General features: G+C 54.9%; 2 protein-coding genes across 2 annotated transcripts; one reads left to right on the forward strand and one right to left on the reverse strand.

Moving 5' to 3' along the window:
* Positions 1–9,141: 9,141 nt before the first annotated feature.
* On the forward strand, positions 9,142–10,637 carry NCS54_00121100 (CAP-Gly domain-containing protein; the record flags this gene model as incomplete). Its single annotated transcript, XM_053146842.1, has 2 exons — positions 9,142–9,630; positions 10,149–10,637. Exons 1-2 carry the CDS (start codon positions 9,391–9,393, stop codon positions 10,635–10,637), a joined length of 729 nt encoding a protein of 242 aa, XP_053002817.1. The 5' UTR covers positions 9,142–9,390.
* Positions 10,638–12,762: 2,125 nt separating this feature from the next.
* NCS54_00121200 (Aminotran-1-2 domain-containing protein) lies at positions 12,763–14,231 on the reverse strand (the record flags this gene model as incomplete). Its single annotated transcript, XM_053146843.1, has 4 exons — positions 12,763–13,906; positions 13,966–14,000; positions 14,057–14,090; positions 14,149–14,231. The coding sequence occupies 4 exons, from the start codon at positions 14,229–14,231 to the stop codon at positions 12,763–12,765; spliced, it is 1,296 nt and encodes a 431-aa protein (XP_053002818.1).
* Positions 14,232–15,744: the final 1,513 nt, after the last annotated feature.

Genomic DNA, 15,744 nt, shown 5'->3' on the forward strand with positions numbered 1-15,744 from the left:
ACGCTCAAAAGCGATACGACACGGCGGCCAGCGCGAATGAATGCCCAATGGCTTGGCCCTGCTCCAAGAGAGGCTATCCCGACTTGTCCGAGTCTCGCCTTTGTGAGTCTCGGCCAGATTCCCGATGATCTTTGTTCGCCCCAAACACCTCAGCTTATCGACCAACCGCCATGCGACTATGGCCTCAGCATCGCCCAAGGCACAGGTCCAGAAACTGCCAGGAGACAGCTAGTTTGGCACCTGTCAGTACCATGGCAGCAACCAACAACCATGTCCGACTTTTTGTGTGTGAGCATGTACTGTAGGCAGGTACTGCTGTGCGACGGCGTACACCGCAACGCTTTGTACCTCATCGCCTCGTACAGCCGCGGTCTTGCCCTGCCTTGCTTGGCCTTGAGGGGGCGTTGGCGTCTATCGTGGTCTTGGAGACTAGGGTCGAGGCCGCCGCACACCCCCCCTGTTCAGGTTCCATACCAACTCATCATGGACGCCCTCTGGTCTAGGTTGAGCGATGCGATCTTCGCATGGGGGACCATCTGCTTCCCGGCTCCGGTTTTTTTCTTCATCCTCGCCTTTTGACAGCTGGGGCAGCGAGGACAGGTTCTAAAGGCTTGGGGGGCTCTGCAGGCAGGAACCCAGAGAGAGCTCGCGCGCGTGGGATGTGGAGGGCCATGCAGGCCTCGAGCACCTCGAGGTGTCGAGGCGAGGGAGATAATGGGCTGGAATGAATGGGCGTCGTTCAAGGTCGCTCGCCGCCGGTTCCCAGCCAGCATCCAATCTCAAGCATCCCGCGTTGAGGCAATGCCACGAAGCATTGCATAAAGACTCGTCAATACGGGCTTGACCAGGCGATCCATCTTCCGGGCATGGCGAAGCTGGCTCGCCGTCAGCCTGACCGACTTGCGAACTGGCTGCTCTACGTAGTAGTTCGATGTCGTGAGGCCTTCCGTGTATTGAGCCACTTGAGGCGGGAACGTCTCAGCTTTCAAGGCTCGAATCGTATCAGTCCTTGGCTCAGACCCACGGCTCGCGACTCATCTTTATTTCAGGGACGTCGACGTCTGGGATGTAAGAGGGAAGTATACGCGCCTTACGCCCCCAGTCGCCATCACTGCTCGCATCTCGGGCTCCCGGCAAGATCAAGGTGGGAGCTGGCTGAGAGAGCGACCGCGCCAAATAATAGCGCACATGCGACTTGTTGATTGTGACTTGGAGACCGTTGGATTGGGGCTGCTCCATTCCGGCACGCTCCAGCGCGACGACAGCCGAGGGGCGTTCGCACGAACTGCCTAGTTCGAGCCAGGTTGCTAAGTCAGTCACGACGCGCTGTAAAACAACTGGTGCCAGGATCACCCTCGTCGGACCTGAGGCTTGGCTCGAGTTCGCCGCCAGAGGTTGGTCGATACCTGAGCTGGAGCTCGCAACAGCGGACAAGAACCCCAGGCGGCGGGGAACGGCGCTGCCATTGGGCATCTCCACCTCGAACTGGCGAGCCCTGGCCCCGAAGCACCACGCCCAACGAGATGCGGAGTGCGATTCTGCAACAGCGTGGTGTGAGGCGAAGGGGAACAAGAGGCTTAACCCCAATCTCTCGTACAGGTGCGCTAGCAGGGCCAGGAACGCCCCGGGAGACGAGATCACCCGGCGGCAAGCGTGGAGAAGGGATGTCATGATGCGCAGTGGAGAAGATTTGGCAGCTGGCTGCTGTTGGCTTGCGCGTTGTGAAGAGCAGAGACGATGGTCACTCTAGACGGGACAAAGCTGGGCACGCTAGGCCAGGGTCTCTCGTTCGCATTCTTTGATAGATTTGACGAGAAGTCTAATCGTGATATCGATTTGGAGAACAAAGCAGGGATAGCATGTAGGCCAGGGCCGACGACTGCATCATCGCATTGATCATCCCGGCGAGATGCCAGCCTAGCCCAGCCCAGCCAGGCCGCCAGGCACAGGCGCCAACAATCGATCAGCGTCAGCGTCAGCGTCAGTCAGCGTCAGCGCGCGGTGATCGATGGGGTGGGATCGTCCGCGGGGAGCTGGCCTGCTGGGTAGGTGCTGGGAAGGATGGACAGCGTTGAGTCGGGATGAGCAAATGGGTTGGTTGTGCCCGTTGGGCTCGGCCGGATGTACTTCCGTACCTACCTTTCCTGAACCACAGCACCTCTTACATGGAAACCACCTGCCTCATGCTGGGCTCTCACGATGGAAGAAGGAACGGGCAGATACCCAAGGCAGTACCTACGTAGTACCGACCTTGACCTTCCAGTCCATTCTACTCCGTACATGATCACGTTATTCCACGCAAGTCTCTAAAACGAATTGGACACGACCAACTCGCCCAGGCTGCATCCATCTCCATCGAATGTGACGAGTTCCCACTTGAAACCGCTCACGAACCCTCAAGAAATTGCGGTGCACAACGGCGGCGGCGGCGGTTGGCAGAGGCGCAAGCTCAGAATCCGCTCGTGAGTGGCTTAAACCCGCTGGCATCTGCCAAACCCCTTGCAACTGGCACTAACACCACTAACATTGAGCCAGCCATGATTGACAGAGCACAATTGACATCGGATTCGGCATGGAGCACCACACCTTGTTCTTCATCACCACCTGGAGCCTTGCCCAACTTGGATAACGGCGCGAGCTTGGAGCACGAGCCTAACGTCCGTCTGTGCGCTGCCCGGCCCCAGACACACTCGACACACTCACAGATCACTTGCACATAGGTACACGCCTCTTGCACGTTTGATGTTCTGTTCGGCTGGGACTTTGTGTCTGGAGGTCGATGGCGGCCTCGACGTCCTCACTTTTGGCGCTTGAACCTTGGAGCCAACACAAGAAGGCCCGGCCCGAGCTGTCGACATGGGCAGCCGAAACAACGAGCCGTGCCCATCAAGCGGAGCTCACCAGCTTGAACCAGCCAGCCCCCTCGCGGCTATAGAATTGGAAACAAGCACGCTATCTAAGCCGAGAACCCTGAATAGTTAGGTCAAGAGGATGCGTTACTCCACGAGAAGCAAGGCTCTTTGCTTGATGCCAAAAATTCTGCGGGCTTGCCTTCACGATGCTCCGCTCCGTGTTGCTCCACGGCTATTCGTTTGCTCCACGCCGCTTCCGCTATTCGTTGGCTTGCCGGGAATACCCTGGGGCGGTGCTTGGTTCCGCTGATGAACTGGCGGTCAGAGAACTGATTCATCAGAGAATGAAGGCCTTGCGGCAGATGGGTAGGCAAGCAGCAAAATACCCGCTCCCCCTGGCGGCTGGTGTTGGTGGTTGGCAAAGCTGGTATCGTGAGTGACCGAGGATCAGTTCTGCTGGTTCCATGGATCATGGCTCGTTGCTTATGGGTCGCTCGAACACGGATCATGCGACGACTTGATGTTATTTATGCGTTGTCGAGTCCGAGCACCGCCCTCAAAGTCGTATTGAAGCTCGGTCAAGCATGCACGGCAAGGCAAGGCATACGATCTGGTTGATGTGGACTGCACACTATGAACGCACTTTGCGGCGATAAGCCAGGCTCCATCCGCAAATACCTCTGACAACGAACCTTCAACATGGTTGTCTCGCTTGGCACCCGCCCACTTTCCTTGGCCGACAACCTTGTTGCAAAGAATTCTCTTGGCCTTCCGTTCAAGCGCTCAGCCGGCCGGTTGGTCGGTAATCAGTCCAAAGCTTGATCTTATTCAGCACATTCTTCTCGGAGTGTACCAAAGAGTGGAGACACTGAAGATTGAGATGGCGTCGAGCGGGAGCCGTTGCTGATGCTACCCTGTCTACATGATGCAACAGCAGCGAACCGCCGCCCCGCGCCCTTTAAGATTGGACTTCGGCATTGTTCCTCGAATTTCTCTTGAACTTGAGGCATCTCCCACTTGAGCCCCTCACCTCACGAGCCCTACTTCCGTGATAGGGCTTGACCCTCGGGCCCTTCTGAGAACGCCACGTTATGGTCGCCCGCAGCCAGACATCTCCAGCATGGATGGATGGGTTTCCACCTCGCTGGCAAGGTGACCGCCTCCACATCGATGAAGAGAATTTTTCTTCTTTGCTTCTTTCTGCATCTTAATTTGGGCACTCTCCCACCTCTATTGGGTTAAGTAAGGTTTCCTTTAGGCCAAACTCACCCACCATGAGTGCTTCACCGGCCCCTCCTCGAACTGCGAGGATGAGGTGGAGGGACGAGCTGGATCTGCAGTCAGGGATCAGGGCGGAACGGAGGAGCAGCAGAGCATGGCTTCGCTGGCATGGCTCAGCATCACAGCGCAGCGCAAACTGGTCGAGGGCTAAGAATGGGCGCGTACATTCTTCCATGTTGCAGCACCGGGGAGCGGTCATCGACACCACCATTTTGGCTGGATGAAGTCGAAGCCGAGACCCGTAGAAGCTGCGACAAAGTCGAGCCAAGACGGTGGTTTCTTTGGCAGAGGTTTGTCCAGCAGTCGATGACGGGATACTACGTTGAGCCAGCTGATCGCCCCAACACAGGCTTGGCTGTTGGTGCCCGAGCAAAGCAAAGTCGCCAGATTTTCCCATATCCGTTTGTCGCGGCTCCCAGCGCTGTTCTGGCCTCACGCCCTCATCCTCAGTCACAGCAGCGCATTTTGATACATGGACGCCTGAAGAGCGATCTAGAATGTGTGGGTGCGTTCCTGGTTCACGTCAGAGCGTCGTTGGATAATAGACCGGATGTTCTATAATGGTGCATCCCGAGCCCCATGGGCACCTGGATCTCTTCCATCCACGTTCTGAGATTCAAAGATGTGGCATTGCAAAGGTCGTTGGGACAGGCCTTGCAGTCCATCCACGAACCATCCTCGACGAACCAAGCTGCGGATCGTGTGTCAAGTGAGCTGCGGCGCATGTGCGTATGTCGTTCCTCCAGCCATCGTCCAGCCCACAGGTGGGCCATCTTTTAACTAACGACAAGATGGCTGGAGAGAGGGCGCAGCCAGCAAGGCACAGAAGGCTGCTCCGTTTCTCTGAATTCATTTAACGGTGAAAGGCCAAGGATTCCTCTCTCCTTGACTCGATTGGCGGAGTGCGGGAATGGGCGCTGCCAGGTTCCTGCGGGGACTTGAGACGGAGGCGGAGTCGGAGTCGGTAAACGGAGAGATTGAACGGGGCTGTCCCGGAAATGGACTTGCGTCTATCTTGGCCATCCCACATGAAATATTAGCGAGAGTACGGATACATCTTGGTCACCGCCGCCTCGATCAAGACCAAAGTACGTGCCATGACTGTGTTGGCTGTGATGCAAGCCTCCAAAACCCCTGTCCGGGACCGGGAATACCTTCGTACCCCATATCCTTTCCCCGAGGAAAGCAATTTCTGCCAGCGACGTCATGAGCCGATTCACGATCATCTGTCGCATTGTCGAAGCAAGGGGACCAGGGTGCCTCATTAGCAGAAACGGCTGACAACAGGCAATCTTCTAGTCTGCCACGAGTCCATCTCACGTCAAGCCACTCTGAAGTCGGTCAACGCCAAGCATGTGGAGATCTACATAGGAAAGCCTGCCGCTGAGCGTCATGTTTGATGCTGCGAGTGCAGGCCCGATAGGCATACCCCCAGCACCGAGGCCTCAAATGAACCCCGATCTTTGACCGTGTTGCCGGTATGAACAACCAGAGAGGAGTTTTTTGAAGTGATATCTGAAGAATTACCTAATCTATCACATCCCTTTGCAGTCAATTGTTGCTATTATGGAGGAATTCATAAGCACACCCACGCCTCTGAGGTCTCCGTTCAAGTGGTGCTCACAAGAATACAGGGGTCAGTTAGATTGCACACTAGGTGCACTGCACACAGGTTGACGAGCTGGAAAAAACTCCTCCACAGATTGAGGGCTCGCGGCTCCACGTTGCCAACCGGTTTCGTCAGAAGGATTCTGGGCAAAGCAAAACAGGGTGCGGGTTTCGACATAATTTGCCTTTTATCCTTCCCTGTTCCCATGAGCCAATCTGCGGTTCCCCGTCACCTATCCTATTTCCGATGGAGCGGTGAGTGCCCTCGGTGAAAGACCATGACACCTCGGGGATCGAAGCCTCCGACACAAATGACATTGAGAATACTCCTTTGCCAGGATCTCAGTTGACGTTAGACAAGCCAACCGAACGATGAAGCGAATCAGATGGCATCGTACTCGTTCCATGGACCTATAGCACAGGTCAAGTGAAGCGTGATGGATGTAACTTCTGACGAGTGGTTGCTCACATTGTGTCACACTACATATGGACAATTCGTCGGTTGCTGGACTGGGCGAACTGAGCTGAGAGCCGAATCACATCATGTGCTTTCCGCAAGTTCCTGGTATTGTGCTTTGGCCGGCGATTCGGAATTCGCTCAACTTACAAGACGGACAGACGCTCCCCCAAGACAGAGCGCAGAGACATGCAGACACACGTTGCAACCGGGCCGGCCTTGACTTGAAGCAAGTTGGCAAGATCAATGGCGGACAAAGGAGCAAAGACAAGGCCAGAGAAAGAAAAAATCAAACAGCCCCCGTTGGTTTTGGGGGCTTGCTGCGAACCCCCCGGCGGGTGGTTTGTGACGTGTCAGGAGGGGCCTGCAGAGGATGTCGGCCAAGGCGTTTCATCCCGTCAACCCCCATCTGTTTGCGCAAGTAGCCTTGGCTTCCTATTCCGGTCGAGAACCAGATCCTAGTGCAACTCATGGGGCATCTCACCCAAGGCTTGTTGTTACCGCGTTTGTTTCCGTAAGGCGCCGTCAGCCCTATCTACTATGGAGGTGATCTGAGCTCCCCTCAAAACGGAGCGGGTATCCAACTTCTAGGAAAAGATACGCAGCAATAGTCGACATAGAGCATTGGGTTGCTTGGCAATAAGCTTAAGACAACTACGAGCAGCAACCGGTTCGATCGACTGGAGCGAGAAGGAGAGACAGTTGATGCCTTGACCCAGAATTGCAGGAGGACGATTGCATCGTTGCATTAACAATGGGGCCGAGGAAGCGCTGTGTTGTCCCGTCTCTACCCACCCAGCACTTGGTGTCTCTGTTGATGCGAGAAAGACCGTGGGCATCACATCAAAGGTCGAACCGGACCCGGAGCCGGGGAATCAAAGGACTGGAGGGCAGACCAGGGATAATGCCGACCAGGATAATCAGGACTGCCGCCCAACCCACGTTTTCCCGACGGCCGCGAGCCGCGCATCCACCTTTTCTTGTGACACCAGGCATGTGCCTGCTTGTTGTTGCTTGGCTTGGCTGATGCAGCAGCGGTTGCCATTGCTGCTGCTGCCACTGCTGCGCAGCATTGGTATGGAGACATGGCATGTAAGTGAGTCGCTGCGGGACCGCGGGAAAGCAGCAGAAAGAGGCGAGCGGCGGGCAGGCGGGCAGCTTGCAGCAGCGGTGGTGGAACCCCGTCGGTTGACTATTCCCAGACGACTAGGTGCGTATATGTGTACTAATAAGTTATGGTTGATGGCATGCCCAGCGCAACATACATGATGCGCGAAATCTGGCGTCGGTCCGCCAAGAGGCTGCAGTTCGATATGGTGGTTCCCCTTCCGTGCTCCCAGGCGGACGGGTCCGCGCGCGACGAGACGGACAGGCAGACAGACAAACGCCAGCCGGACCAATCGCCGGCGTGAAACTTGACCGGGCCGGTCAAGGGCGACGAGATTGTATAGGACTGGAGTTGATGGAGCGTGGATTGATCTATACACGGATATGGTAGGGTGGAATGCAAGGAACGGGGTTGACAAGGTCGCCGCGGCCGCAACTACCTTTCCTACCTAGAGAGCGAGGACCATCAGCAGCGAACGAAACAGGGCCGAACGAGTCGACGGCGAAACCAAAACCAACCAAGGCCTGACAACTCAGCCCAGCCTTGGGTTTGACCTGGTGGCAACCAGAGGATTACAAACGCGTGGTGCTGCCAGGGATGAGTGTTTTTCAGTCGGCTTGACACTTTAGTCTAGATCCATCCCGCCCGTGACGGAGCACGTTCCCGAGACATCTGTGTAATAGCTACAGCGGGTGGCTCTCCACGTTTCGGTTTCGGGGGCCCCCTGGCAGCAGGACTTCTGGATCAGACAGGGGAATCCTATGATGGAAGCATCCTCTTTCTGTTTCAAATAGCCACTGTGGCACGGAGGAAGGATCGTTTGCGCTGTTGCTGCTGCTGCCGGGCGGGATGGCTGGCTGGCGAATGAGGCATGGGCATGGGCAAGGGCAACAAGCAACAGAGACGGCCGGGATGCGGCTTTTGGAATTGGCCCCAGCAAACGAGCGAGATATGGCGAGCGATCAATGCAACTCTGTCAGTGGCTTGAGATGCAGAGTTGATCATTCCCCACACTCATAGCCAGGCAAAAGGAACGGGAACGGCAGTTGGCCAAGGGTCGCTGTCAAACAAGGCTTGATGACGAGGCGATGCGAGACAAGGCGAGGGGCAACATGGCTGCACCGGCAGCTGGCAGCAGATTGATGGTGGCAACATACGGCATCCGAGAATGGGAATGCATCCTCTTAGGATTCGGTCCTGACAATGTCCGGGAGATTGCAGTCGACGGCAGATCTCGTCGAGTTGCCAGGACCTCGCCAAGGCTGAGATGGCAGCTCGCGATGGACGAAAACAACCGACAAGGGGCCGCAACAAATCTCTTATTATTGCTTTTGCTGCTGACGATACAGCTGGAGCACAGGACTAAAGACAGGCGGCAGGTCAAACTCCAGCCTCGGCCTATCAACAGGCGCCATGCTCGGCTGAGAGACGTGTTCAACATGCGGGTAATCCGGTTCGCGCTAGTTTCTGGGTCTTGATGCTCCATAACCAAGGATGTTGGAGCTATCGACAGCGCCTCAAGAGTCGACCCCCAGGAAAAATGATGCATAATAAGCCAGGCCTAGGCCAAGATGGATGCGATGCGTGCGCGTGTGTGCCCTACTGTACTGTAGGTACGTAAACTGCGAGGCCTCGACCCCATTTGTGCGGATTTGAGGTCGAATTGCTTCTTTTCCCATGATGCCTCCACGTTTCCCTTTAGCCTTGTAGCTAAGCTGGGCTCTGCTGCTGGAAAACCCTGGACTGCATAATCGCAACCCCACCACACTCGATCAGTCTGGTTGTCCTCATCCAACAACACCAGCGAGGCTCCAACTCTTGCCAGCCTTTTCTCCCCGGAAACTCCATCTGCCTGCCACCAAGAAACAGACACACGACACGAGTCTCGCATCCATCGCCCTAGTCTGATCTGCCCCGGCAAGCTCATACCCTACCTACCTTGCAGGCCTGTCTCGGGTATCCATACTGTTTTATTTTTATTTTATTTTTTTGCGGCGCAGGCGTCTCGCGATAATCGGGCTCTTGACCGCCAGAGTCACTCATCATCCGTCCATCCATCAGTCAGTCAGTCAATCTCAGCAGCCATGGCCGACGTCCCGCTGGTTGTCATCTCCGAGTACGCGCAATCGGAGCGCCGCATTACACCATCATGGTCCATCTCGCAGCTCAAGACCAAGCTCGAGACGGTGACGGGCATCCCGCCTTCGTGCCAGCGTCTGTCCCTCAAGCCTACGGCCGGCGCAGAGGCCATCGCCGTCGAGGCGCCTAACGAGGACGACACCCACCTGTCCAACTTTCCCTTGGCCCCATATGCCGAACTTCATGTAAGTCAAAGCACGGCCCTCATTTGTCAGCCGCACTCTGTCTTTGCTTTGCTTTGCTTTGCTTTGCAACCTCCTTCACCCTCTGTCTCTGTTTTTTTCCTTTTTGCTTTCGGGATGGGATGTCATGCGTGAACTACAGAACCCGCTGGCTGCCCGAAAATTTCTCGCCCCCGTCCGCTTGACTTGAAGATCGCCGCCATCCTCGGATTCCGACGGCTTCCACTCCGGGTCGACGCGCTGTGCTTTGCTGTGCTGGCCTTTCCAGGGGTGGAGGGGGGGCGTGCAAGTGAAGTGGGCGGCAGAGGACGGTGAGCCAGCGAGCGAGCCATGACAGTGCGGCAGCGAGAGAGGCGGTGGGAGTTGAGCTGCGTGCGTGCGTGCACTCAGGGACCTGACATACCTGACGAGTTCCCCATCCTCAGCCCCCGTCTAGCAACACAGGAGATGGCCCGTGATGGTGCCATGGCAGCATCTTTGCAAGTAGTTCAAGATAGGGCTGACAGGGATTTACCTGGCAGGTGATTGACACACGTCCTGCGGCCGCCCGGATCAACTTGAACGACACCACGGGCGTCGACAAGTATGTCATGCCTGAGGAGGAGTACGAGAAGAAGACGGACTCTGTCCTGGCGTGGAAGAAGAACCAGAAGCTGGGCCGATTCGACCCCAGTGCCCCCAGTCACGAGCAGGCCAAGCTGGACGCGCTCGACCGCGAGATTGCCACACGCGGCATCGCGGTGGGCCGACGCTGCCGCGTGGGCGGTGAAGACACCCGGCGCGGCGTCATCCAGTACGTGGGCGAGGTCAAGGAGATCCCCGGCGGTCTCGGTGCCTGGGTCGCTGTCAAGCTGGATGAGCCCGTGGGCAAGAACGACGGGAGCATCGGGGGAACTCGCTACTGGGGTGAGCCTTCGGAACTGAAGCATGGTGTCTTTGTGAGGCCGGAGCGGGTAGAGGTTGGTGATTTCCCGGCTCTGGATGATTTGGAGGATATGGAGGAGATCTAGATGCTGTGGTATGAGAGGATGAACATGTCAAGATGTTCTCTGCAGGCTGTGTTCTTGTTGGTTCGCATTTGTGCGTTGCGAGACTTGTTCGCACGGCGTCCATCAACGGGCCTGGTACGAGTACATGAAGTTCACGTCGAAGCTCGGGGGAGTGAGGTGTGGCCAATAAAAATAGACTAGACAATTATGCCCGTTGATCTCTATGATATCAGTGACTTGTTCATGTTTACTTTGATGTATTTGCTGTGTCGTCCGGCATTGCTTGACCCGAGTCACTGGTGATAGTATCTCAGCTCCACTCATCATCACGACCCCACGATCTTCAACGCAAGCAAACACGATGGACTCGAGTTTCACGCATCGGATCTTTCCTTGTGAAACACATGCCCCGAGCTTCTAGACTTGTTAGAAATAGATCTTTTCGCCCCCTGCGAGAGATCTGTCGTGCGTTTATTCTCTACTTCTCCCTCTTTTTTCTCCCCGGGGCCCTTTTTTTTCCTGCACCTTTTTCCCATCTTGGTAAAGCATCCTGGGGTCATGATTCCCGATCCGTGAATTCTTGCAGCAACGGCTTCAGGGGACGGAAAGGCCCTGGGCAACTTTATTTCAACAACAGCGAAGCTTCTATGAGGTTCTTGTAATTGTCTATGGGGGAGATGTAGGCCGTGGTCGAATTTACGCCGTCGTGTTTGGCATTACGGTTGTTGAGTTGCGTGGCCATGGGCGCGCTGGCTGACGACGGGTGCATGTCCCCTTGTCTACCCCAGGTTCATGTGCCGGGGACGAGGCTTTTCGGGCAACTCCGCATTTGTTTCTCGGGACATTTGGGGTAAATGGGAGAGAGAAAAAAAAAAAAAGGTCTCAGGGATTGCCGAGGCATGGGAAACTGGACGCCCGGCTGCTGATACTCTGGGGAAACGGGAGATGCATGGTTACCCGAGGAGGAGGCTTGCAGAGAAAAAAAAGGAGGGGGAGGGGTTTCCCGGTTTCCTGGTGTGTGTGTGTGTGTCGCCTTGCATGCTGCTGCGAGATATCCAGCACAAAACTGAGGACACAGTCAGATAGTGTGTGTGTGTGTGTGTGTGTGTGTGTGTGAGCTGCGTTGGCTATGCAGTTTTCGTCAGCAGTTCATTGCAGGAACCTTTTCATTGTCGTGTATCATGCCGGGGCAAAAGTGCACGGCGGACCGAGGAAATTTTCATGCAACAATGACATACCATCGTCCATCCTCCCCAGCCGTTCAAGCCCGGGATGTGGGCGTTGCTGCTGCTGCTGCTGGCTGCAGCCGGTCAGATTTCGAGGCGGAATGTTGCTGCAGTCATTCGGCCGGAGCCGAGGCTCTGTTTCTGGAGGTATAAGCCATCCGGACAACAGGGGAAACCTGGTGTTGGACAGCTAGTCGGTTTTTTGATGATTTGGACTGGGTGGTGAGCTGATATGAAGGGGGCTATGTTGGTTGAGGGTTGTAAACATGGCCAGTTGCTCGGCTGTGTCTCGTTACCAGACTTCAACACCTACATGTGCTATCACTCCCAGGCTGTCAGCTATCCTAATCAAGGACAAGTCCATAGTTCGAGCTAGTCCTTGTTTCATATCCCACTCTCTTTCTCTCTCACGCGAGTCAAAGGGATAGTTGCAGCTTCAATAGTTGCGCATGAGGAGGTTGACATGCTTGGCAGACCTCACAACAGACCCTGACTCGATATAGAGACCCCATATTGACGATACGAGTCAAGATTCCAAGTTTGGACTCGTCCAGGGGTATCAAGGATAAGCTTTGGCCCTCACTAACTCATATTTAAGTTGAGATCTTGACTCTTCCTGGTTATTTTAGGCGACGGGACCCCACGAGGTGTGGCGCAACTCTATTATGATGAACTGGAATTCAACTGACGTTAGTTCTCTCAACGCCAGGGCCGAGAGGTTTCGCTCCAGAGGTGGTTAGAAAGTAGAGCGCTTTGCTTCACATGCCCCTGGGTTGTCCGTCTTCTACCAGCGTTTATAGTCAGAGGCCTGTGATGGGCACTTTGAACAAGACACTCTCATGGAGTAAAGTCATATGAGGCAACAGAACTAGTGCCACGCTGGATATCAAGGGCGACTATAGACTACACTTTACTAGGACTTATCCAAGATACTTCTTCAACCCTCTAAGTCTCTCCTTGGCATCTTCGAGAACACTGTCCTCCTTACAGATGGCAAATCGCAAAAAGTTCTCGGCTACGTGCGAGTTCTCCGGGAGGTAGAACTCACTCGGTGGGATCGCTGCCAACCCGAGTTCCGTGATGAGAAACCAGCTCAACTTGAAATCTCGCGGCCGAGATGCAACACTGCTAGGGAACGCATAGCCCTCTGGGAACTTCAGTCTCGAAAAGTTGACAAGGACAAAGTAACCCCCCTGGGGGTCTGTGTATGGCAGGCCCAGCTCGTCGAGAACCTGGACGAAGCGTTTAATCTTGCCCTGCATCTCGTCCCGCGACTTCTCCCAGAATCCCACCCCCTCAGCCAGCTGGTAAGCCGAAGCACAGGCCTCTTGGAGCGGACTCGGACTCGAGTAGCAGATTCGCATGTGTGCCGCGGCGACGTACTTGACTAGATGCTCCGGACCGATGAGGAATCCTATCCTCCAACCCGTGGCGTAAAAAGTCTTGCCCGCGGAGCCCACCGTGAGGGTGAGGTTCCAAATCTCGGGTGAGAGCGTGGCCATGCGCTTTGAGGGAACGTACGTCAAGCTGTCGTAGACATCGTCGGCGATGATGATGGTGTTGTGCTCAACGCACAGCTTGCCGATGGCGCTCAGCTCTTCAGTCGAGAAGACTTTTCCCACGGGATTATGGGGAGAGTTGAGCACCAGCATCCGTGCCTTTGGGCTGAATGTACTCTTCAGCTTCTCCATGTCCAGCTTCCAATCCCCTGAAGACGAGGTCTCCGTGTCCCCGTCTGCTGGGGGGCTCAGGGGCACATATCGAACGACGCCACCAGCCATGCGGATATTGCTGATGTACTGATCAAAGTACGGTTCAAACACAATCACCTCGTCCCCCTCTTCGACGAATGCCATAAAGGCGCTGAGTATGCCTTCGTTTGCGCCAGTGGTGATAACTACCTCGGTGTCTGGGTTGAGGTCTCGCTCCAGGCTCTTGGAGTAGTGCGAGGCGAGTGCGTTCCTGAGGCTTTGTCGGCCCTTGGCTGGGGAGTATTGATTGGCGTCGACTCGATCAAGAGCATTCTTGGCAGCATTTAATATGAATTCAGGGGGGTTATAGCCACTATCAGCTCAAGTTAGCCAGGCCTTGTAGTTAGGTTTCAATGGCACGGGGTAACATACAAGAAGCCCTGTCCCATGTTGACGACAGGTTGGACCTGGGAAAGGTTCAGCCAAGGAAGATAACATCAAGAGTGCTTGTTTATATTCTTACGGGTGACTGTGCGGCGGCATTGTTGATCATGGACCTGAAGTTAGGATCAGCCAGCGCCTATCATCATGTTGGCGATAGGTGTTGAGGCTTACCAGACATCTTCGGGTTGCTTGGCCACCCGCTGTGCCGGCCGTGGGAACTCCCTCGGAGATCTACTGTTTGAAACTGAAGTCATGTTGTAGGATGGAATACCTTTTCGAGCTTGAGTCGAGTTGACTGGTGTTAAGGGGCGTTGGACAATGTCTCAACTCCGTTGTCATGCAGCACCAGGAGGAGGGGTTCTGGAAGTGACTGAATGAGTGGTTCGAATGGTACAATAGCTCGCTTTATTCTTATTTATGAGTTTCGTGTGACCTACAAGATACCGGCCCAGGGACGAACCGGACCTTGATTCACTTCCCGCCTAGAGTGTAGATGCAGCCATTGGTCTATCTTGGGATACTACATTGATGAACCAATGCCAGTCGTTGCTCATATCCGCATTGGCGGAAGAGGCACCCGGTGCTTTTCCCGACGATAAAAAGTGTATTAGCATACATTCTTTAAGCTGTGCCTCTGCCGGCATGCAGCGGGGGACAGATCTGGAGCCGATTAAACATGTTGAGAGTACGGCATCGTTGTCTGTTCTTTATGCCGACAATGGAGAACAACTGAAAGCTGCCTGTTAAACCGTGATTATCCGAACTAAAGCGTGACCAGCTGCTAACCAAATGAGCTGTGTTTTATCAGTTCAAGCTTGTCTATGCTGTGTGTTATGTGACGTGGAGATTCGCTTTATATCTTACTCCGAGAAGCATGTTGGTGATGCTCTGTTTGTGGGCAACTATTCGTGGTTTTCCTCGGTCGACTTTCCAAGGTAACGAGAGTTATATTCAGGTTAGGTTCTCCAACTAACTCGATGATGCTATCCCCTGGCTAATTCATTTCGACATTCTCATCCAATAGATTTTCCAAGGAACAACTGCCCCAAAGGTCAAGGACGCAGCATGCCAAACACATTGCAATTCCAGTCCTCCTCATCAATATCATGACTTCCAGGATCTGGTGCAGGGTAGCTCAGCTCGTGTTGCAGAGCCCAGGCTTGGCGTTAGCAATCATTCGTGTATCAGAGTCCAAGCGCTCACGCGACCCGAGCAATTGGCTGCCGACTATCCGCCCAGACCTTGGCTGACACTTTGAATGTAGCTTGTCCTCGGGATGAGGGGGAACGTCTTGGCGAGGAGGGACGGTGAATGGAGATGTAGACGAGAAGAAAGAAATAAATCTATAATTTACATAAAAAGAATGAAAGAAAAATGCCAAAATTTGCAATAAAAACAACTCCTTCAATAGTCTCGACAGTGGTTAAAGTCTGGGCTTGGCAGATGGTCGAGGCGAGAGCGCCAAGCGTTCAGTGCGTCGCCTTCGCTGGCACATCCTTCCAAGGTTGGTTCGTACCGCGACTGCCCTCTCCTGTGACTGGCTGGCCCGTGACGGACTGCAAGTCGGAGCGGAGCCTTTACCCTCCCGGACCCTCCGTCAGCGCCCGCAACTTGGAACCAGCCATGCCCATCATGGGAAGGGGAGGTCCATGTTTGAAGGATGGATGGCCAAAGTGAGTGAGTGACGACGGTTGGGATCCATCTCCAGGCGAATTCTCTCTCCCTCTGCATCTTCCAACGCCCGACCACCAAACGCGCAAACATCGC

Source organism: Fusarium falciforme, chromosome 1 (assembly GCF_026873545.1).
Source record: "Fusarium falciforme chromosome 1, complete sequence".
Classification (NCBI taxonomy): Eukaryota; Fungi; Ascomycota; class Sordariomycetes; order Hypocreales; family Nectriaceae; genus Fusarium; species Fusarium falciforme.